We start from the raw sequence: 22959 nt of genomic DNA on the forward strand, positions 1-22959 counted from the left end.
AAAGAAAATCACAGGGAAGGAATTGCTTTCTAATGAGATCTTTATTTTGACCTTCCTGGAAAATCTCTTGCAAGTGTTTGCTAGAGAAACAGAAGCTGTTAAAAACATGACAGATCCTGCAGGCAAATGGTGTTTGGAGAATTTATTTGCCTGTGTGGAACAATTCCAAGACTTAGACAAAGAAACCAAAGAAGTCTTCAAGATGGTTTCAAATCTTGGGGAACAAAGACTTTGGTCACCAGTAGAGGTCTTAAACCTTCTTGGAGCATTAACTGATAACCACCATGATGACGGCTGTATTTCCATCATGAAGATTTTACATTTGATGGAAACATATCAGGTTTCCTCTAAGTGGAAAGATGAAAACAACAAATCTCTCACTGAGCTCATAGATTCATGCACAACTAAGAATCTGATCCAGCATCTAGAAAAGAGCCTTAGAGGTGAGAAAAAAAGAAACATTGAAAACCTTTTCTGTGAAATACAGCAGATGAAAGTCATTGATAAACAAACACTGAGTACATCAGACAACATAGTAACTCATGTAACAAACCTAATCAAAACTGGTGAAATTAAAAAGCACACATGTGATGTGGAACATGTTAGGTCTCTGTGTCAAAGCAAAGAAACTGAGGACCTTCAGGAAGTCCTTGCAGTCTTATGCAATGCTGTACACCTCCACAAAGCTGAAAGGAAGTGGTTTCCCAGGGCAACTCAGATGATAAGCTGGTGCCTGTTGGCCTTGTCTGACACTGGGAAGCTCCTGGAGATGGGAACTGGAGAAGGGAAGTCTTGTGTCATAGCGATGTTTGCCGTGCTGCGTGTGCTTAGAGGTGAAAAGGTGGATGTGGTGTCCAACTCCTCTGTGTTATGCCAAAGAGATGCTAAAGAATGGGCCAAATTTTACAAATACTTTGGCATTACAGTCGACACAAACACAAATAAAAATGAGGATAAAGATCGGAAAGAATGCTATCAGAAGGACGTGGTCTATGGAACCATTGAAGCCTTTGCTGCTGATCACCTTCGCCAAATATTTGAGATGAAGGATGTGAGGGCTGATCGTAACTTTCAGTGCATCATTATCGATGAAGTGGACTCACTGCTGCTAGATCAAGGAGTGCAGCTGACATACCTGTCCAGCCCCATGGTCTCCATGCAGCACCTGAACATTATTCTCACCATGATCTGGAGCCACGTCAGTCAGTATGGCTTCCTATCTACAGGACATCAGACATTTGTAAGAGGTCCTCCTGCTTCATTCTTCAAGGCTATCTATGACTCAATGAACACAGAAAACACTGAAATTAGTGATCCAATGGACATTTTAACTATTGCTGAAGAATCCAACATTGTGCCAAAAGGATTTTCAGAAGATATCTACAAGAGTGAAAACCATGAAATTCTCAGTAAACTGAAAACAGTGAGTCAGGATGCTATGGTTGACTTTTTCAAAGAAATTGAGGACTATGTCCCCTATGGCTTTACTGTTTACACGCTAGATGGCAAGGGACTGCTCTGTCTTCAAAAGTGCAGTCCATACAATGACCGGGACATCCCAGAGCTTTCATTTCTTGTGCTGGAGGAAGGATTGTGTTGTCCTCTCTATGAGTCAGAAGAAGTTCTCATCAAGCCCATTGCAGAATTGATCTCTGAGAGGATTCAGTACACCCCATGTGAAAACAATAAAGACAAAATCAGCATTCCTGGATTCTTGAAGACTCTGGTGGAGAAGAAAGTCTCAGTGTGGGTTCAGAATGCCTTTCTGGCAATGTTACTGAAAGAAGGACGAGAATATGTCGTAGAAAATGACAACGTCTGTCCAGTGGACTTCAGATCCACTGGTATTGTTGAACTGAATAAGAAATGGGGGGATGGTCTGCAGCAGTTTGTGGAGGTTAAACACCAAGTCAAACTGAGCACAATTTCAACAGTGACAAACTACATTTCCAACATCTCCTTTTTTGAGAAATACCAGGGGAAAATATACGGAACAACAGGAACACTGGGGAGCAAAGCAGACATTCAGTTTTTGCAGGACCTGTATCCAAATCTCTCTGTGTGCAAAATACCAACATTCAGCAGGAAAAAGTTATTTGAGGTCAAAGGTACTCTGAAAAAAACAGCTGAAGAATGGAAATCTGAAATAAAAGATGTGGTCATGGCTCAGATTTCCCCAAATTCATACAGAGAAGGAAGAGCAGCATTGGTGATCTGTGAAACTATAAACAAAGCCAAAGAGATCTACGAAGAGCTGAAGAGCAGCATCCCAAATAAAAAATTGATTCTCTACTGCCACAGTGACAGAGACAGTTTGAGTAAAATAGACAAGGAGCTTCATCCTGGTGATGTCATTGTTGCCACAAACCTTGCCGGCCGTGGCACAGACATAAAAGTGTCCCCAAAGGTGAACAATAATGGAGGGTTATTTGTGATCCTCTCCTTCCTTTCTGAGAACACAAGAGTGGAACTCCAGGCTTTTGGACGAACTGCACGCAAAGGTAAACCTGGATCTGCTCAGATAATCATTTCCACTGAACACCTGCAGCCATCTTTTCACACAATGTCCTCTCTGGAGGAAGCCAAGAGCACAAGAGACAGACTTGCAGCAGAAAAGATAAGTTACATGATGAACGATGTTGCTGAGATGAAACTGCGGGAGGACCTGTTTTCAGAATACTGTGAAACACTTCAAGATATTTATGACACCACTGATGGAGACGAGGAAAGAGCTGTTGTTGCCATCATGAATGAGTTCTGGGGGATTTGGCTGCAAACTAAATCAGAAGAAATTGATCAGTTGAAGAGAAATGAACTGCAAGAGAGTCTGAAAGCTGATTTGTCAAAGGCAAAAAGTCAGTCTGAAAGTCAGACTTCACCAAGTTCCAGCATTTATCACTACATCAAGTTTGGAAATGTTGCACTGGATGAAAAAAAGTGGGACACCGCAGCCATAATGTTTGAAAAAGCCACGACAGAGGATAAAAGCTGGGCAGCTGTAGCTTTTTACACTCGTGCATACTGCACTATACAACAGGCGGAAGGAGATTACCTCACCAAGGCAATAGATGATCTAATGAAGGCACAGGAATCTCTGAAGTTTCTCAGTGAAGAATCACTAGTCTGCCTTCAGTTTGTAACAATGTCCTCTGCATACTCAGCCAACAGCAACCCAACCAGTCTGGAAAAACAGTTATCAACCAAGTGCAACGTTCTAAGTTACTTTGACAAAAACATTACTGAGGCCATCAAAAAGTTGGATAAAATAAAACAGCAGAATCCAGTGGTAAAAAAATCCCCTATTTTCTGCTTGGTATCAGGGGCTGATAAAGATCTCCAAGTTGAAGTCTATACCCTCTATAATAGAGGTCTGAGATATATATTTTCTGTGGAAGATGAGCCTCGTTTCTCATGGGAAGGTCTTCTAGTGACCTTTTTTGCAGTTTTACAGAATATTGGAGGATCATTGCTCACTGCATGTATGTTTCATAGATTGGCTCAAGTTGGCATGGGACTCATTACTGAAGAAAAAACAGACAGCACGAGTGAGTCTACGATGACAGGAGAAATCAGCTGGAAGTCATGGGCAACAGAAAAAGCCATTTCTCTTGGTGTATCTCTCGTTGGGTTTGGAGTTGGAAAGTTGGTCGCAAAGAGCTTCAAATCTTCTGAAATATTACTCAAAGGAATGGGCAAAAATATGAAGCCGATGCCAAAGTTTCTCTCCAGACAGGCTGAAGAAAATGTTAGTCCTGTGACAAATATGAAGAATGCAGAAATGACAATCATTACTAATGGTTTTGGGAATAAAGAAGAGAAAATACTGGCAGATATAGTAAACAGCATCAAATCTGATTTAAAAGAAAGGATTGTCCCCAGTGTGGAATCAAACATGGAAAAAGACCCCTTAGCTACATTAGTAGACTTCATCATTCTCTCACAAGCTGAGGATAAAAAGCAACTTCAAGATCTTCTGAACGATAAGAGCACAAAGAATAATCTCTTGGCCATTTTCAAAGAGTTAAGCAAAACTGCAGTGCAGCCATTCTATGCAGACCTCAGTTGGCAAAATAAACTGAATTCATCTCTCTCTAAAATAACTGAAAAAGCCAAATCACACACCAAAGACAATGCATCTGCAATTCTTACCACAATCCAAACTCGTTACATGGGCCGACTGGCAGACAATACCATTAGTACAGTGCTCAGCCTCTCATATAAGTTTTTCTCAAATCTTCATGAACAGCTGAAAATATTTAAAGAAAAGAAAAGCAACGAGAATGTGAAAGTAAGTGATCTATCTGGAGAGGACATTAAACTTTTGAAAGACTTCAAGCAAGACTTAGCATCCACCATCAATACTTTATTGGCTAATGCTTTGGTAGAAGTCTTCGACCACAAGTTCTCTACTTACATTGTTTCTCATGTTCACGGTCAAATAAAAAGCAATATTGACCATCATATAATCATAAACAGCTTAAAGAGTGACAGGACAGAGGAAAAACTCAGAGCTGGGCAGAACAACATATACACCCCAAGAAAGCTGAATTCTAAACACAAACTTAAAGGAGAGGCAGGTCAGTGCTCACAATCACATGCTGAAAAGATCAAGAACTCCACGACTACAGGCACCATCCTCGATATCAAAGTTCTGTCAGAAGCCACTGGCACTAAAGTTGTCATCCTAACAGAGGACAGCAATGGAAGACTTACCAAAATGCAGGAGCTGAGCCCAGACACTCGACCTGCCAATACAACTGTGACATTGATCTACAGACAAAAGAGTGACCAATACCCTGATGGCCATTATGATGTGCACATCAATAACCAGACAGTGATTATAGAGAGTGAGGGCAAGAGCTGTTTGTTTCATGCTTTGGCACGGGGTATGAAATCAGAAGGCAGCTCTGCCGAGATCGCTTTGACAGCAGACTGCCTTCGATCTGTGGAGGCTGATGCTCTCCTCAGTAACCCAGGCCAATGGGAGCCTTTCCTCAAGCACAAAGAGTTGACTGAATCAATCAGGGGAGGGGACTGGTACGTGGCAGAAGTAGCTGCACCCAAAAAGGCCATAGAAGAAAGCAAAAGGTTACACCAGGAAGAGTTTGGAAAAGTAGAGTTATACCAAGAATGGCAAAAATATACAAAGAAAAACAAGGAACACAATCCTCAGCGTCCTCTACTGAACAGGTACAATCACATTTGATATGATACTAAATTACAGCTAAAATAAAAAATCTGTGCTTTATTTTTAATTGTTATGTTTTGCTCCCTGGTCTAGAGTTATGGATTTATTGTACATTTGTAAAGCAGGATTATAACATTTAATGAATGTGATTGGTGCATGACGCTGTTACACACAATACTTTGATTTGTGGCAAGATTTGACAAGATGGATGTGTTTTTTTTTTCTTTCTTTTCTTTCCAGTAACAACAACTGAGAACAAGACTGGTGAACAATCAAACAATTCTTCCGCCTGTCTGATCATCATCAAGAGACCTCTCTATTATGATATGATACTTTTAATTCAGTTTTTTTTTTTTTACTTTATTGAAGACAAAAATACAAAAAAACCACACACATTTACCTCAATTTGGACATTGAGGCAATTTTTCAATTTAGTTTTAATTTAGATCTTTTGATTCTGTAGTAAAACATACATATTTAATACAGGTAAGACGGCATAAGAATCATACATACTGTTAGAAATCCTTAGTCCTAAATGCTGTTTAGGATTAGGTAAGGTAGGGCCGTTTGATTTCTTTCTAAAAGATTATTTTCAGACTTCAAACAAATTTTGACATGATCAGAAATCAGTAAAGTATAAAGGTCAAATATTCAATTCTAAGGTATTTCCAGACACAATAGCAAAGGATAGCATATTTTAGTCGACTGCATTATTAATCAGTCAGGAAAAAAGAAAGGTTAGCCTGTCTACATGTCCTTCTGTTGTCAGTTTCCAAGTATATTCCCAGTTACTGCCCTATAGTGTAACTCTATCTAATATGTAATCTTTTTTCAACAAAAAAGTCATTTATTTTCGATGCAATTTGATTATTACATTGATTATATTGTTTTGCTTATTTACAAAACCAATTCCAAGTATTTGGGATTCTGTGTAAAATGGAAATAGAAACCAAATACAATGATTTGCAGATATTATAAGTTCATATATCTACATTTCAGCCTTGTGAATGCTGCCAATTCCATTATTGCTGCCTAATGGGGGAAAGATATCCAATTGTGATTTTTTGCTTTGATCACTGTACAATTTTTTTTCCAGACTCTGAATTTTTTAATGATGTTGGCATATCTTTCTAATTTTGGACATAGTTATATTGTTCTGAAATAGTTCCATAATTTAAAGGCAGTTTCTTGCAGATTGGTGAACCTCTACCCATCTTAACTTCTGAGATTTTCTTTTTTTTTTAATACCCGGTCATGTTAGTGACCTGTTGTCAATTCATATAATTAGTTCCAAAATGTTGCTCCAGTTGTTTTAAGTTTAGTACCACCCTCTTGTTGTTCTTTCCCAACCTTTTTGAGACATGTTGCTACTATTAAATTCAAAATGAGCTAATATTTTTAATAAAATTCTGAACTATGTCTCAGTTTAAACATTTGATATATTTTTACATTTTATTAAGACCATTGCTTTCTTTTTGTATTTAATTTTCTAGCTTTTTAAAAAAAAATGGTTTGTAATCTGATGTATCTCTTCTGTGTGCAAGCCTACTTAATTAATTTGATTGTTCAATAACATATAATCAAACAAAAGTATTAATCAATTGACTTATATGGAATTGTTTATATATGTGTCAACCAATAAATGGAAATTAAGTAATGATGTAATAACAAGAGATGATGTAATGTTCTTTATCAGCATCAGGCATTATCATTAAAGTGTTTCAAATTTATGTTGAAATCAAGACTTTAAACTAACTGCAAGTCTACTACATTATCAGAGAACGCTAAAATTGATATTTCTGAGGTTAAAAGTGATCTGTGCAATTACAAAACATATATATATATGTGTATATATATATATACATATAATATTTATTTGTCTTCATAAATCGAGCTTAAATTTACTGTGATCTCTGACTATGTAATATATGAAATCATTACATTTGAATTTGCAAATACACTTCATGAAAATGTGATTATTTATATTTTTATCTAAACATAATTTAGTCTTGTACTTTTCACATATTCTTTAAGGATATTGTAGTTTTGCAAAATCATCCTATAGACTGCTCTGCCAACCATCTGGCATTGACCAATCATGAGAGAAAAATGAATATTTCCTGACTGATCATCAGGGGTTCCTGTAGGTAGGCTGATGGCAGTTGCTAGGTAAATAATGGCTAAGGCCCCAGTGATGCATGTCTACAGACTAGTAGGAGACTCTTGACAACCCCCTGTTGCTAAGAAGAAACTGGTGTTTTACAACCACTGGCAAAAACCACCTTCGGATTTGTGACTTTGGTACCAACAAAGACAAACAAATACATGATCACACTGTCATCAGTATAGCAGAGACTGAAGTGTCCCAGAAGCTGCAGGCAGTCAGACTTAACCTTGGAGAAAGGTATCAGTACAGCTCATCAGTTCAACAAAATAATCAGAGAGTAATGTGGAAGAACAACAGACAACATAAAACATAAACTTCTGAAAAGTTAAGCCAAAGCTGAAGCGTCTTAAAGTTGCATTTCTATGGCTACCAGGGGGTGATATTTGTAGTTCTAGTCCTATATAAGTGACTAGTAAAATGGCTTTCTGACTGATTTCTAAACATTTTCCTAGTGAGTTTGTGTGCTCACATTTTGGGTCATATTGAATGCACTAAGGCCCAGTAGAATAATAAATAAATAAATAAATGCATAAATAAATAAATATCATTTTGAATTACTTTGAATGCAAAGCAAATCTAGTAGTCTGAAATAAGTATAACAGACCCAGTTTTACATGCCTATTTATCTTCTACATTGTCTCAGTCAATGAACTGTCACAGACATTAAACACTAAGATTGTGTAGATGTACTTACTGAACCAAGTGACACAGTTACAAAGAGCTTGGGTTGTCAGAAGAAGTCATGTAACACTCAACACATCTGACAAAATTTCAGAATAAACAGAATTCACAGAATAAATCAGAATTTAAAAGCGGCACTGACAAAATAATGATGATAAATAATCAGATTTCCTCCTCTAAACTGATGTAATCCAGCTAAAAGAAACGTAAAGTCTGTGGATTGTGCAGTATTATAAACAAGTTACATAAATTCATGCATATTACCAAAGAGCGGCAGTAAAGATGGCCAAAGGTTTACAATAGTTAGTACGTGACAAGTGATGGAAACTGTGGCTTTGACTGTGGGTTTGTGTGAGCGTATATGAGCCAAGAGATGGCTGTTTGCTTTGTCTATTGCTGTTGCGTGAACTGCTATTTCCTCATTATTGTTCTGTAGACGTGGCTTATTGTGACACCAGTTTTATTCATCAACTATGGTTGAAAGCTTACATTCACATCACAGGAATAATTTAAGGGATTTTAATGATTTGTTTGAAGTGTTCTTTCTCCCGGTTAGAATGATTGCACAGAGTACATCTTTAATTCTGTGCACAGCCACAGAGAACTGTTGATGTTGTAACAGCAAACTGTACTTTGGCAAATACATGAACAGGTTAAACAGTCAGTAAGTACTGAAAGTCATTACTGCAGGCAAATCACCAGCATCAGTCAGATCAGATCAAAGCTCTGCAAATATACATTTATTACTGCAAGTCATCAAGGAAAGGTCTGATGGATCTTCCAGGAATAGTGATGTTGCTTTTAAGATTACTGATTGGTTAGTAGGCGGCAATACCTTCATCTTCATAGTACAGAAACAGTTGCATACTTTGATCTCTTCAGTTTGTTTACTTGTAAGTTTGTGAAAGTAGATGTGAACGGATTGTGGCTGCATATTCATAGGCTTTTTACGTGTTATGATACTAATTTAAAGGCTTGTAAACAGATCTTGTGATTGTTGAGATAGTATGGATAGCTGTTACATCCTGTCTTCAGTCTTTATGCTACATAATTAAGTTTGTAAGCTGTTTTTTTTTTTTTAAATATAGTATTCCATCTATCATCTAGGAAGAATATAACGAAGCATAATGAAATTAAACTCAACTCAATTTTTTTGTAAACCAAGATTAAAGGAGTGGTTTTCACTGTAGTAAAACCACAGCTGTCAATGTATTTGGGTCGCACCTCTTATGCACTCTTATTAATGTAAGTAAGTTTCGTGTTGATAATGACTTGCAGTTTCCTGTTAGTAAGAAAACACAGCTGGCAGTCTGTTATTGCCACATCTTTGTCCACAGCAGTTCTAGTGAGCATCAGCTTTCTGTTCGTTTCTTTTGTCAGCCATGGACAAAACTGTGCTGCTCCTGTTGTGCCTGCAGGTTGTTCTGCTCATCACTGCCTTTCCTTTAGACGCAGCTGGTCAAGTCGTAGTGAAAGGTCCAGATCAGGTAAGAAGATCCGCAACAGCAATCAAAAAGGTAGGGATACATACCTTTAATTATCTGTCTGAATTTACTACAAATTCCATATTATATTTTGTGGAGAGAGGAACTGAATGCCGCAGAAGTGAAAGCTCGCTGTTTTAGGTTGTATCAACAGACCTGGATCACGTGGCTGGCAAATGTGTTTGATTTTGAGTGTATTTCTACTTTTCCATTACAAAATTGGAACGTAGCATCATAATAGGTGTTTGTGCAGTTTTGTGCTCCCTTAAGTTCATTCCTTGTGTTTGGAAAGATTCATCAAAACTTCTAAATGAACAAGTAACTAAGAACTCGTTACTTGTACTTGTACATTTTCTCAGTTTAAACATTTGATCTGTTGTTTTATTAGATCAAATGTGGGATTGTGAGATTTGCAATTTATTGCCTTCTGTATTTATTTACTGTTTACACAGGATCACAATTTTTCAAACTCCTTGTGGACTTTGTATATTAATCTATAAATGTCATGACCATGATTTCTTTATACAGTAACAACATGTCTATACTTTATGTTGATTTTAATTTATCATCATTACATAAAAACGCAATGTTCATGTCATTTCATTATAGGTGGCAAAGAGGACGGTCAACCCACCAAACCAAGAACAACAGAAGAGAAGGTGTTCCATTAGACGTGGAGGGTGCGGCCCAATGGTAAATTGTTTTGTTATTTACATTTTCTTTATTTCCTGCTGTTACAGAACAGCAACTTGATAAACACTGACTCATCTTGTGAATTATCCTTCTGTTTCCAAAGCTTTCTTATTACAGAAAACAATAATGGATTGCGAAGCCCATGTTTTTCTTTATAAAGAAAAAGCTGGTCCTGTTATTATGATCACTATTGAATTTATTTATTTATTTTAATTTCAAGCACATAGATATTTAAAGCTAAAGCAGAGCAAAGACTGTTTTATTTATTTCTCTCTCTGCAGGGCCAGTAGTTTACCCATCACACATCGCTGCGGCCAGAAACTCCTTCCTGCATTTTTCCATTGACCTGGGTGCTTCAATAATCTACGCATATAAACTATCACAACAACAGATTCTCTGCAAACATGTTGCAACATTGCAGTTGGTGCAGAAGTCACCTCGCATACATCAGACAGATGCAAAATTTGAACCAGCTCACTGGACTTCTCTGAGAAGTCAGAAATTAAACACAAACAACATTCAACCACTAAAACTAATTTTGGAAGTAAATATAAGGCGGAGTATTAGGGCCACATTAAGAAAATAAAATATTCTGATCAATTTGAGAATAAAGTCAAAATTTCACGATTAAAATCGAAAATCTATTTTGAGAAAAGCATCAAAATGTGGAGATTACTTTTGTTGTTTCAAGACAAACTGCCACGTTTCTTATACCTTTGTGTAGATGAGTTAGCCATTTCACATTACACGAATGCAACCATCTGCACCATCTTTTCAACATCCTTTTACATATCACCATAATATGTTTGTGTGCTAAAAAAGAAATCATTTCCTTCCTTGTTACTTAAGTCGATTCTGAAGTACGATTTCACTCAGAGGGTACAGCAACCATGGCTGATTGTCTTGAAACAAAATAGAATTATAATATTATTCTCAAAATGATGAATGATATTGTTTTTTTAATGCGACCCTAATACTACGTCGTATAAATAACCTTTGCATCTTAATTTAAAAAAAAATAAATCCTAAAGCACTTAACTGTTTTAAGATATATTTTTTTGTAAAACTATGAATTTGAAAAATCATAGATAACAACAATAATTATTTTGATATTAAATAAATAATTGCATGTTGGAGGATTAACCACAGGAACATAAAAAGTGTTTTTGGTAATTACCAGTATTGTGTATTTAGGGCAGCTGTGAGTACCTTGTGTGGAACCTTGTACTGGATAGTAATAATAATTTTGTTAAGTACTGCATGTGCTGAGTATAAACTGGACTAATAAAATATTTAAAGCACTGCACATTTGCGTGAATTAGACTGATATTCTGAAAAGAAGTTGTGTAGTTAATTGTAAGATTGTCCAATGATGACAAATAAAGACATGATAACATGGTGTTAAACACAGCGCCAGAAAATCAGATGTATCAGATGTATATTTGCTTCTCCTTCAAGCCCCTGACTCACTGACTTTGAACAACTGTAAAACTTCCACATGTTTTCTGCACATTTTATTCAGTAACTTACTGACTTACCTGTGTTTGGTTTTAAGACAGTGAAAGAAGAGTTTACTAAAAAAAAAATAGTTTGATCAGACAATCTGTTCTTGCACTGAGGATGCAACATCACACAGAAGAAGCTTTTCTATATGCAAAAAAATCCCTATTTTCTTTGTAACACTTACTGAAACTGTCAAACTTTTGAGCAGAGTCAGTCACATTACACAGTATATAACTGGTGGCCACAAGCAAACACTACAAAATAAGACTTCTGTTGCCCAGAACATAAACACTTAAAAGCACTTGAGTCTTAGTTTAGTAGTTTCAGTATCAAAAACAGCAATTGTCACACTGCCAGTGTACTTCAATGTAGTTCATTTACTGGAGGTAAAAACCACTGAATGTGAAATTCCTTTGTTTAAATCATCCTTTATACAAAAAACTTAAACCTCTACACTTTAATACCATCAGTAACACAAATATATTAGAACTGCCAGCACAAATGTATTCAGGAGACCAATGCATGAGGAGTGAGGAGTGATCAGAGGCACTAAGTGTTCTGACTCATTAGTAGGTTGGCTCCAGCTCAAAGAGTGTAAGCCTGTTTGAGGTGCACAGTGTTTGAAATAAGACAAATTTAAGTACAACTTTATCCTACTATAAAATTAGCCTGTGCGGAGGGAAAATTTACAGCTCAGCACCATTTTAAAGGGATCACCTGATGCCTCCACTTTGCCTCCAAAGATTCAAACACGAACAAAACTTAAACTGTAACTGAACAAAAATTGTAAATGACATCAAAAAATAAAAACAAGTTTAATAGTTCAATGACTTTGTAGGTAAGTTTGAATAATGTCTATACCTGAAAGTATGTGGAAGATGCTGTCACCTCAGTTGCCCAAATAACTATTATTATCACTTGCATGCTGATAACAGCTTGCATGTTGTGGTCATGTCTAGTAGTTTAAAAAAAAACTTCTGTGCAATCAAATAAATGCTTTGTGTCTTATCAAGCTAAAAGACTTTGTACATCCTTCAGCACCACTTATTAGGAGATTTGAGTGAGAGCATGTAAATGTTTGAACTTGTACTGTTGACCCTGTGTGGATCAAAACCCAAAATAACTTAATATTTTTTAAAGACATTAAATGTCGAATCATTCACCCTGAAAAAGAACTGTTCAAAAAATCCTTAAAAAATGATGACTGTTTGTAAGCTTATGAACTCAACTGTAGTTTGTACTTAGTTACCACTAGTATTGTAATGATGACTTTCTCATTATTGTTTTATAGAAGTGGCCAATTGCGCATAAACTTTCATTTATCCACAACATGTTTCCTGTTAAAACAACTGACACTTTCCAAGAATTAAGCGATTAAGAAGGAAGGAAATGTTACATACAAAATAAATATGTTAACTTTTTTAAAATTATAATGAGATTCTGTCTGATATAAGTCATTAACAAACATCAGTACCAGCACTTACCATAATATAGCATTATGACTGGAAACAGGACGAAATCTCAAGCTTAAATGCGAAAGGTTATATCTGGTTGTTCAGTGATGACGCAACGAATCCTACTTCCGGGCCTAAAGTAGTCTGCGTTTAATATGGCTTTTGTGTTGTTAACATGTTTAATGTTATGTATTTTCTTCTATTTGATCTCAAAAAGCTCCAAAAACAGTCAGTGATCACTGTTGACCTCCCTCGGCTTTTATTACCGCTAATCATTTATTTAAGCTCAGTTTTTAAAACCTTAGGATGTAGCTACAGCCCGTCCCATGCAGCAGTATATGAATGACTAACCTCGTATTGTGGATGGATTATCTCAGTTGTTCTCCTGGCTGAAGTTTGGTCCTTTTACAGCATCCTGCCATGCGATTACATTTGTTCCTGACCACCGAGAACACTCACGTTAACTTTTATCGAGTGGGAAAAAAAAGTTAGCTTGTTTATATTATGCTAACATAGCTGTGTCGCTAGCGGTCACGTAGCACATCATTATATACCAGCTAGCCCAACTTCAGTAACCCTACAAACGTCACTGCTGTTTAGTTTTCTGTCTTCATTTATGAAAGTGAAAGTGATAACAGAGCTGTACGTTTTAATTTGTTTCCAAAACCCGCAGTCAGGACATGCTATATTGTATTTAGATAGAAGCTAGCGAGCTAACTCCCTGCTAACTTCTAACTCCGTTAAATGTCATAAATTCCGTTTTCATGGATGCCTGGATGTTAAACTCAATTGTTACACCTGGTAGAGCAGAACGCTGATCATTTTATTAAAGATGAAAGACTTTAGACAGTTTTTCAACTCTCAGTAATGCCATAGTGATCGTTTGATATATGGACCTGCAGCGGAGTTTAGGTCCACGTCAGTGACGTCAGACTGAACAATCGGATAATGAAATTGTTGGTAAAGTCACACACACATTGGCGTAATTAGAAACTCTTAATGGTTCTGGTGGATGGGTTATATTTCTAGTCAAGGCTAGCTGTGCTGTAGTAATGGCTGGTCCATTGAGGTAAAGTAAGTTGCACTATTTTTTAAACATGAAAGAGATGAAGATATAATTAAACTTCCATTATTTAAATTCAATTGAAATGCCTTAACAGTGCTATTAATTTCATTTTAATAAAATTTTTAACATTCTTGAAAATGTTTTTTAACGATTTCTTTATCCTGAGCTGTTATTAGCCAAGTATAAAGTATAAATTAGGGGAAGTCCAGCCAAGTTTGACGGGGGAGTTCATGTGTGATGATGTATCTCATGACACGCATACTATGTCACGATGAATGTCCAACGTGAAACAAATGCAAAAGCAGAGCATAAGATCACCAGTGGTTGATAAATGTGAAAATCAAAACAGTTGGGATTAATAAAAAATCTTTTTTTTAAACGTACAGACGTCATTAGTCACCTTATGTGTTGCATTTCATTGAGACTGGCTCACTGGTTAAGGGGGAGGTAGGATCCATACACACGTATACATAATACACTACAATCTTAATAGTAAGTATATAGTAACCAAAAAATAGTCCAAAATGTATTTTTCCCATTGCATTCCTGCTTTGTTTTGTTTGTTTTTTGGGTTTTTTTTTTTTAAGTTGAGCAGTGTCAGTTGCCTTAGCCAATGCTAACACTGGCTACCTTGTTGTAACAGCACTGAAGGACTGTTAAGTGATTGAAGGACAGCCGTGGTGAAATGATGAGACCTGTGCGATGATGGCACAACATCTTACCTCTCTGACTCAGCTGCCTGGACAGGACAGGACTTACCTGCCACTGATCGGCAGACTGCTGCACAGGCTACAACATAAAAAAGTGTTTTTATATTACAGGTAGTAACCTTCACACATGCAAATTAACTCTCGCACAGGCAAAATTTAATTTGCTAGTACTAAAGTGAATTATCTCTCATCCTCATTTTTGTTATCATTCAATGTGTTCCATACTAGCTCTAGGAGCACATAAAGGTTGGCTTTGTGTTATTTTTAGTGGGTCGGTCATGGACAGAACTTTGATGCTGATCCTGTCAGGCCTGCAGGCTTTCCTGCTCATCATTGCCTTTACTTCTTCTGCTTCTGCAGCTGCTCTGGTCACAGTGGGTAGTTTCACAACAGCATTCAAACATGAAATGACAGTCAGTCGTATTTAAAATATATAGCTGATAATGCGCTAATAATATTAAAAAAATTATATCTGCTATGTGCAATTATATATTTGTGACGAAGAGGGAAGTTTAGAAAAGCTAGTGTAAGACTGATTAGAAAAGAAGAGACAGTTCTATAGTCTAGATTGAGAGCATGTGGCTGGTAAACATGTTTGGTTTTGACAGTTTTATCATATTTCAGTAAAGACCTGAATCTATTCTTGCAAGCGTTGATATGTAACATGTTAAACCTATCTACAAGAAAATCTGTTTGCTTTGTAACACCAACAGTCAGAGCATATCCACAATATGTTACTAGTGTTCAGTAAGACTGGGGGGGTCTTTGTCAAGCAAAGATCAAAGTCATCAATAAGAACAGGATGGACAAAACTGGTACATGTACACTACAAGACTGATAAAGTGAGGGGAACTGCAGGGGAACTAATCAGCATGTGAATGATGGTGGAATGTGGAGTGAACAACTGAGGACCTCTGGTGGGTGAAATCGGTGTTGCAAGGAAACAGTCATAAATGACCAACAAGGGTATGACAGAAATATTCAGCACAGACCAAACTGGCTTACATAATTGATGAGGCTGTGCTCATGTCATATGTGCCACCCCTACATGTCATATGTAAAGATTAAAAACTGCACTCAAAATGTAATGCAATGTACATAAAATTTGAGTTTCACACTGTAATAATGCATAAATTAATAGACAACCAGCTCCAAAACTGCACTTTTGATTTCAAAATTAAGGAAGAAAATATGGCAGAAGAATTGGAAAACAAACATTTTTCGATTAACATGATTTTTAAAAAATGGACATCGTGACGTGGGCGTCGTGTAATTTTCATCAAGATTCAGAAAACAGTCTGCAAGTGAGCACAAAAGCAGAGTCAGTCTGACTTATTTTTAGTTGGTCTGTCTTTATTTTTAACTATTGTATACAAAGTGAAGCATTTTGAGGTAACATCCCTTCACATATACACATATACATTCCTCGGAGTTGTTAAATTTGTTGATATTTACGTGTCTTGCATTAGCCTAAGTCAGGGGTAGGCAACTCCAGGCCTCTGGTGCTGGTGCCATTCAGGTTTTAAATCTCACCCTGGGTCAACACACCTGAATCAAATGCTTAGTTCATTACCAGGCCTCTGGTGAACTTCATGACATGTTGAGGAGGTCATTTAGAAATTTGAATGAGCAGTGCTGGATCAAGGACATATAAAACCTGCAGGACAGCGGCATTCAAGGCCTGGAGTTGCCTACCCCTGGCCTAAGATGTTGTAGTGGTCTGTCTTAGTGTATCTATGTACTATGACCAAAAGATGGAGTCAGTCCACCTTTATTTTCATTCAGTATAGTTTGTTGCATGCAAAATTAAGTATTTATTTGGAGACGTTGACACAGATAACAATTTACCTAAAAACTGTCTTTAATAAACATCAAAACAAAGAAGAAGCCTTGTTTATTAATTAATTTATTATCAGGTAATGAATATAATCAAAGGAAAAATGTGGTAAATACTCTAACTTTAGTCTTACTAAACTTACTGTAACTTTCCATCTTGTTTATAGTCATATCCAGGATGTGATATGAAACATATTATCCAATATTTCTTATGCAAAAGCTACTGGAAAATTACATGTTTACCATTTACAATTTTTCTTGTAAAAACCTAAATACACTCTTACTGCTTCCAGGTGTGTCTTACACAATGCCAAGGAGGAAAAACATCAGCAATAATCCTAGAGATGCTGCGGTTGCTTCCTATCAATCTGGGAAGGATTAAACACCATTTCTAAATAATAAGTCCATCATTTTTCCAGACGTGGCTGTCTGAATAAGTTCACTGCAAGGCCAATCATGCAGACAAACTACAGATAAAGAAAAAAAGAGCCTCAGACTCTAGAGACAAAAGTTAACATTTTAAATGTATGCTAATAAGTACAGTTTGGTTTGTTTGGAGTGGTTTCTGTCACAGTTACGTCAAAAAGGGCCCAGATGCAGAAGCCACGGACAACAAGGAAACAAAACTAAGCTTTAATTAGGTCAGGTATAGAAACAAAATAAAACAAAATCCAGAGTGAAAAAGGGACTGTGAACATCCTCATGAGACCCACAGAGGAACAAACCCAGCTTATCTGACGAAGATATAATGAATGACGCCACTATACATACACACAAGGTAATCAGAGGAAGTAAACACAACTGGGGGAAACAGGGCACAGGCGAACAGGATCTAGAGAACAACAAAGGGGAGTAAGACTAAATGCAAAACACAGGATCGTGACAGCTGCCAGGAGAGAGCCGCGTCTTTCTAAAAGGAACATGGCAGCACAGGGACAATGTCCTCTAGTGAGACAAGACCAAAGTGGAGACATTCGGACATCATGCACAGCCCTGTGTTTGGCAAAATCACACACAGAATATCAACACAAGGATCTCATACCAACGTTTAAGCATGTTGATGGTGGGGTGATGGTTTGGGCTTGTTTTGTAGCCGCAGGAGCTGGGCACCTATCAGTTACTGAGTTGATTAGAACTCAAATATATGAGAAAGTGTAGAGTCAAATGTGAGGCTAACTGCGGGACAGCTAAAGCTTGGCCAAAATTGCAAAAGGCCCAGACAAAGTCCAGACCTCAACCGAATTGAAATAATTTGTCAGGACTTTAGAGAGCTGTGCAAAAGCAAATGTTCACAAATAGCACTGTTCTGCTCAGTTAAGCCCTCAACCAGCTTTCTACTGGAAGCCTCATCCAAGCACTGACACTTGCATTTCTATGCCTACGCACTTTTTAACTCTAACTTCTAAGTAATAGTAGACTAGTGTTTGCACCACAGACACTCACCTAATGCATCAGATGGATGCATTGTGAACAACTCAGGGTTCAGTATCGTGTCCAGAGGTACTTTGTGACGCAGATAAGTGCGGCAAATTCTCCCACAAACATCTACTTCAAATTATTGTTTCTAAAGGGGACTCTACAAGTTAGTCAGTTGAGTTCTAGGAAAACATTCTTCTGTGGATAACTGCATGTGCTGAAAAGTCAGAAGAGAGTCAGCATTATGAAAATATGTGCATGTGTATGGACGAATTAAATGCCTCGATTCTGCCTCTATCAGATATCGGATTTCAGAATCTTTATTGTAAACTCCCTCCTCTCTGTCCACGTAGAAATGATTATTTAGCAGGGATTATATAAATACTGGAGTGTTTCACAACTGCATTACACTCCTCAGTTCACCATGGACAGAAAAGTGCTGCTGCTCCTCTTGAGTCTGCAGGTTTTCCTGCTCATCACAGCCTTCACTTCCACAGATGCAGCCACACTGCCAGACGATCAGAAACAATCTCTGGATGTGGTAAGAAGTCATAAACTTTGGGAACTGCTGGATACATATTAATGCATGTTTCATGTTGTTGCATTAGATGCTTTATTTATTTATTATTTTTTCCTAAATTTTCTAAGACCAATAGTGAATAAAGCATTCTCTTGTTGGTGAAGGGAATAACCAGGGATGACAGACGAAAGGGAAGAGAAAGAGTCAAACGACAGTCCTGTTCCTCGAGGCCTGGTGGATGTTCCCTCCTTGGCCAAGTAAGACCAGATTTCTTTATTTTTTCATTCACAGTAAAATTAATGGATCTAATAATAAACTCACCATTAAAGAGATTGTCTTGCATATAAATGACACAAATTAATTATTTGTTGTTGTTTTGCCACAGGCCAACCCTAATATTCCTGGTAATAAGGTAAACTTACCACAGATGTCTGCAAGTAGCATAAACAAGTGAAATGAGGTGTCTAATGGGAGGCACTGTGCATTGTATATTTGTGTGCATGCTACAGATTTAAAAAAAAAAAAAAAAACTGATTTAGAAGTTTAGATGTTGCCAAAAGAACATCTCACTCAGGCAGCGCTGCTTTCATGTCTAACACGTGCAGCCTGTGGAAGCAGGCTGTGTTGTAATCACACTCTGTTTCTCTCTCTGGTTTTACAGAATGGTAAAACAACATCAATGCCTCCCCGGGCCGTTCTGAAGAAAACCTGAAATGTTTTTTTCGATACACAAAACAAAAAAAAGTGAGCAAAAAAGAACTCATCTATGCACTCAGGAAAACTGCTATAGTAACTGATCTATTACAACCAGTCAAATGTTAAATACGTTTTTTTCTGTGTGTGTCTCAGTGATCAGAAGAAAACCAGATGACCCACCGGAGAGCTGAAAACTGAGACCTTTACCGACTACATCTTCCTTCGTTACAAGAAATGTTTTTCGTTGTTTCCATGTACTATTATGAAGGCAATAACCAGTGATGCTTTGCATGATGTAAGAAATCCCTATATTCTTCACTGATATGTATCTGCATTAAAAGAATCAATAATCCCCAGTATACATTTGCACTTATCACACCTGACTGAAGGAAAGCATGAAGCATTCAAACTTGCAGAAAGGTTTTATGGCCTTACTCATGTTCTTCATTGAAATAATAAGCTTTCTCCAAGTGCTGTTGATTTCATAACAGTTCACTTTGTGTATTCTGTGCTGCAAAATAAAGCTGACTGAAGTAGAAATTGTCATCTTTGTGCATCATCTTTAACGGTAATAGAAAGCCATGAAGCATTAAACTTTAAAAAAGCTGTCATCGTGTAAGCGCTCAGCTGGGTCAGTAAATCCTGTACAGTTCTGCGTAGTTTTAAAAGCAAAGCAGTGGAGGCACTTGAGGTCTGTATAATGTTTAACTACAGTGTTATTATTTCATTTTGATGCTGCCTCTCAACTTCCTCCTCCCTGTCCACATTGAAATTATAGCTAGCAGGGAGAATACAAATATTCAAGAGTTTCACAGCTGTATCACACTCCTCAGTTTATCAAATTCAAATTTTATTTGTCACACACACACACAACCATACACAGTATGACATGGGGGTGAAATGCTTGTAGCTGTACAGTGCCCGACCATTAAATGACAGAAGAAAAGTTTTACAATATTTACAATTTACAGTTTACTACAAAATTTACAAATTAACTTAGGAATTTACAGTAAAGAATGTGCAAATAGCAGAAGAGATTATAAAGATAAGGATTATAAATTATAGGAATTATAGGATTATAGGAAATGTGTGGTGGTGCGTGTGGTGACGTGTGTGAGAGTCCAGTCTTATAGTGACGTGTTTGGGAGAGTCCAGTCCTACACCTGGTTCAGGCCCCGAATAGCCTGGGGGAAGAAGCTCCTCCTCATTCTCTCTGTTTTGGCCTTAAGGGAGCGGAAGCGCTTCCCAGACCTCAACAGTGAGAAGAGTCCGTTGTTGGGATGGGAGAGGTCCATCATAATCTTCCTAGCTTTGGACTTGCACCGCTTGGTGTAGATGGACAGCAGGTCAGGGAGCTCTGATTGAATGATGCGTTCTGCCGAGCGCACCACCCTTTGCAGATCTCGTCTGTCCTGCTTGGTGCTGTTCCCAAACCAGGTGCAGATGTTTGCCGTCAGGACGCTCTCGATGGTGCAGGAGTAGAAGTTCTTGAGCACCTTCAGTGGCAGATGGAAGTCTCTAAGTCTTCTGAGGAAGAAGAGACGCTGACGGGCTTTCTTAACCAGGGTGTTGATGTGGCAGGACCATGACAGGTCCTGAGTGATGTGGACACCCAGGTATCGGAAACTGTCCACTCTCTCCACTGGCGTGTCACTGATGATGAGGGGTTTGTAATTCCTCGCCTGCTTTGTAGTGAAGTCCACGATCAGCTCCTTAGTCTTGCTGATGTTTAGGAGGAGGTTATTCTCCTGGCACCAGGTCTCCAGGTTCCTAATCTCCTCCAGGTAGGCCGTCTCGATGTTGTCGGAGATCAGGCCCACAACAGCAGTGTCGTCAGCAAACTTGACAATGGAGGTGGTGTCTGATGTGGCTACACAGTCATAAGTGTACAGTGAGTACAGCAGGGGGCTTAAAACACAGCCCTGAGGCACTCCAGTCAGTGCTGAGTGAGATGGAGGGGGAGACTTGTTTTCCCACCCTCACTGATTGGGGTCTGTCTGTGAGGAAGTTGAGGATCCACTGACACAGTGATGAGCTGAGTCCTAGATCCGTCAACTTGGTGAAAAGCTTAGAGGGAATTATTGTGTTGAATGCTGAACTGTAGTCCACGAACAGCATCCTAACATAATTCCCTCTGCCAGTGTCCAGGTGACTCAGGGATGTGTGGAGCAGGTGAGATATGGCATCGTCTGTGGAACGATTAGTCCGGTAAGCAAACTGAAGTGAGTCGATGGTGGCAGGAAGTGAAGAAGTGATGTGATCTCTCATCAGTCTTTCAAAACACTTCATCACAATTGAAGTCAGTGCTACTGGACGGTAGTCATTGTGGCAAGCGGGCTGTTGTTTCTTTGGAACAGGGACAATAATGGACTGTTTGAAGCACGTGGGAACCACAGCTTGGGCCAGGGAGAGGTTGAAGATCTCCGTGAACACCGGTGCTAGTTGATCAGTGCAGGCTCTAAGGACCCGGCCAGGGATTGCATCTGGTCCTGCTGCCTTCCTGGTGTTCACCCTCCTGAAGGTGTTCCTCACGGCATGCTCTGTGATGACGAATGCATTTTCTTCACTGGTGCACTCCGAGCGCGCGCAGCCGTTTGTTGTTTTAATTGCTGCGGCGTCGAAGCGAGCATAAAACGTGTTCAGCTCATCAGCCAGTGAAGCATCTGCATTCATCATTGAAGAAGCTGGTCGTTTATAGTCCGTTATAGTCCGCAGTCCTTTCCACAGGCTCCTAGAGTCGCACAGCCTTGTATAGGTCCATATTACCGGAGACAAGCCCTTCATTGTAGGCAGCGGTGCGTGATCTCAGAGCGTCGCGGATGTTTTTATCCACCCACGGCTTCTGGTTGGGAAACGTTCGGATGATAGTTCTTTCTGCTGTGTCGTCCGCTAGTTTCCCGATAAATCCCACAACCGCTTCCGTAAACATGTTGATGTCATCAGAGCTGCGCCGAAACATGTCCCAGATGTCATGGACAGAACTGTGCTGCTGCTCCTGTTGAGGCCCCGTGCAGGCCCCTGCACGCTATGTACCACTGGTAGCTAAAAAAAAAAAAAATTGCTGGCATCCAGAAATCCTACCAGTAGCTGGAAAAAGGTGGACTCAAAGACAACACAGAGGCACTAATCATGGCAGCACAGGAACAAGCCCTAAGTACAAGATCCATAGAGGCTGGAGCCTACCACACCAGGCAAGACCCCAGGTGCAGGCTGTGTAAAGATGCCCCTGAGACAATCCAGCACATAACAGCAGGATGCAAGATGCAAGCAGGCAGGGCATACATAGAATGCCATAACCAAGTGGCGGCACAGTATACAGAAACATCTGTCCCGAGTATGGCCAAGAAGGGCCGAGGTCAAAATCGGAGGCGCCTCTAAGGATGGTTGAAAATGACCCAGCTAAGACCCTCTGGGTTTTCTAGATACAGACGGACAAACTGGTGATAGCTAACCAACTGGACATAGTAGTGGTGGACAACCAGAGGAAGACGACCGTAGCGACTGACATAGCGATACAGAATGATAGCTGCATCTGGAAAAAGGAA

At 38.5% G+C, this 22959-nt stretch overlaps 1 protein-coding gene across 1 annotated transcript; it reads left to right on the forward strand.

Moving 5' to 3' along the window:
- Positions 1-1113: 1113 nt before the first annotated feature.
- Positions 1114-6038, forward strand: LOC308412959 (uncharacterized protein). The gene is made up of 2 exons (XM_080907690.1): positions 1114-5190; positions 5429-6038. Exons 1-2 carry the CDS (start codon positions 1148-1150, stop codon positions 5439-5441), a joined length of 4056 nt encoding a protein of 1351 aa, XP_080763816.1. The 5' UTR covers positions 1114-1147; the 3' UTR covers positions 5442-6038.
- The last annotated feature ends 16921 nt before the right edge of the window (positions 6039-22959 follow it).

The sequence above is a fragment of the Rhamphochromis sp. 'chilingali' genome, assembly GCF_963969265.1.
Source record: "Rhamphochromis sp. 'chilingali' genome assembly, chromosome: 16".
Taxonomy (NCBI): Eukaryota; Metazoa; Chordata; class Actinopteri; order Cichliformes; family Cichlidae; genus Rhamphochromis; species Rhamphochromis sp. 'chilingali'.

Bases quoted from the DNA above. Each gene is read 5' to 3' on its own strand.
- LOC308412959 (XM_080907690.1), top strand. From the start codon at position 1,148: ATGGTCTCCATGCAGCACCTGAACATTATTCTCACCATGATCTGGAGC.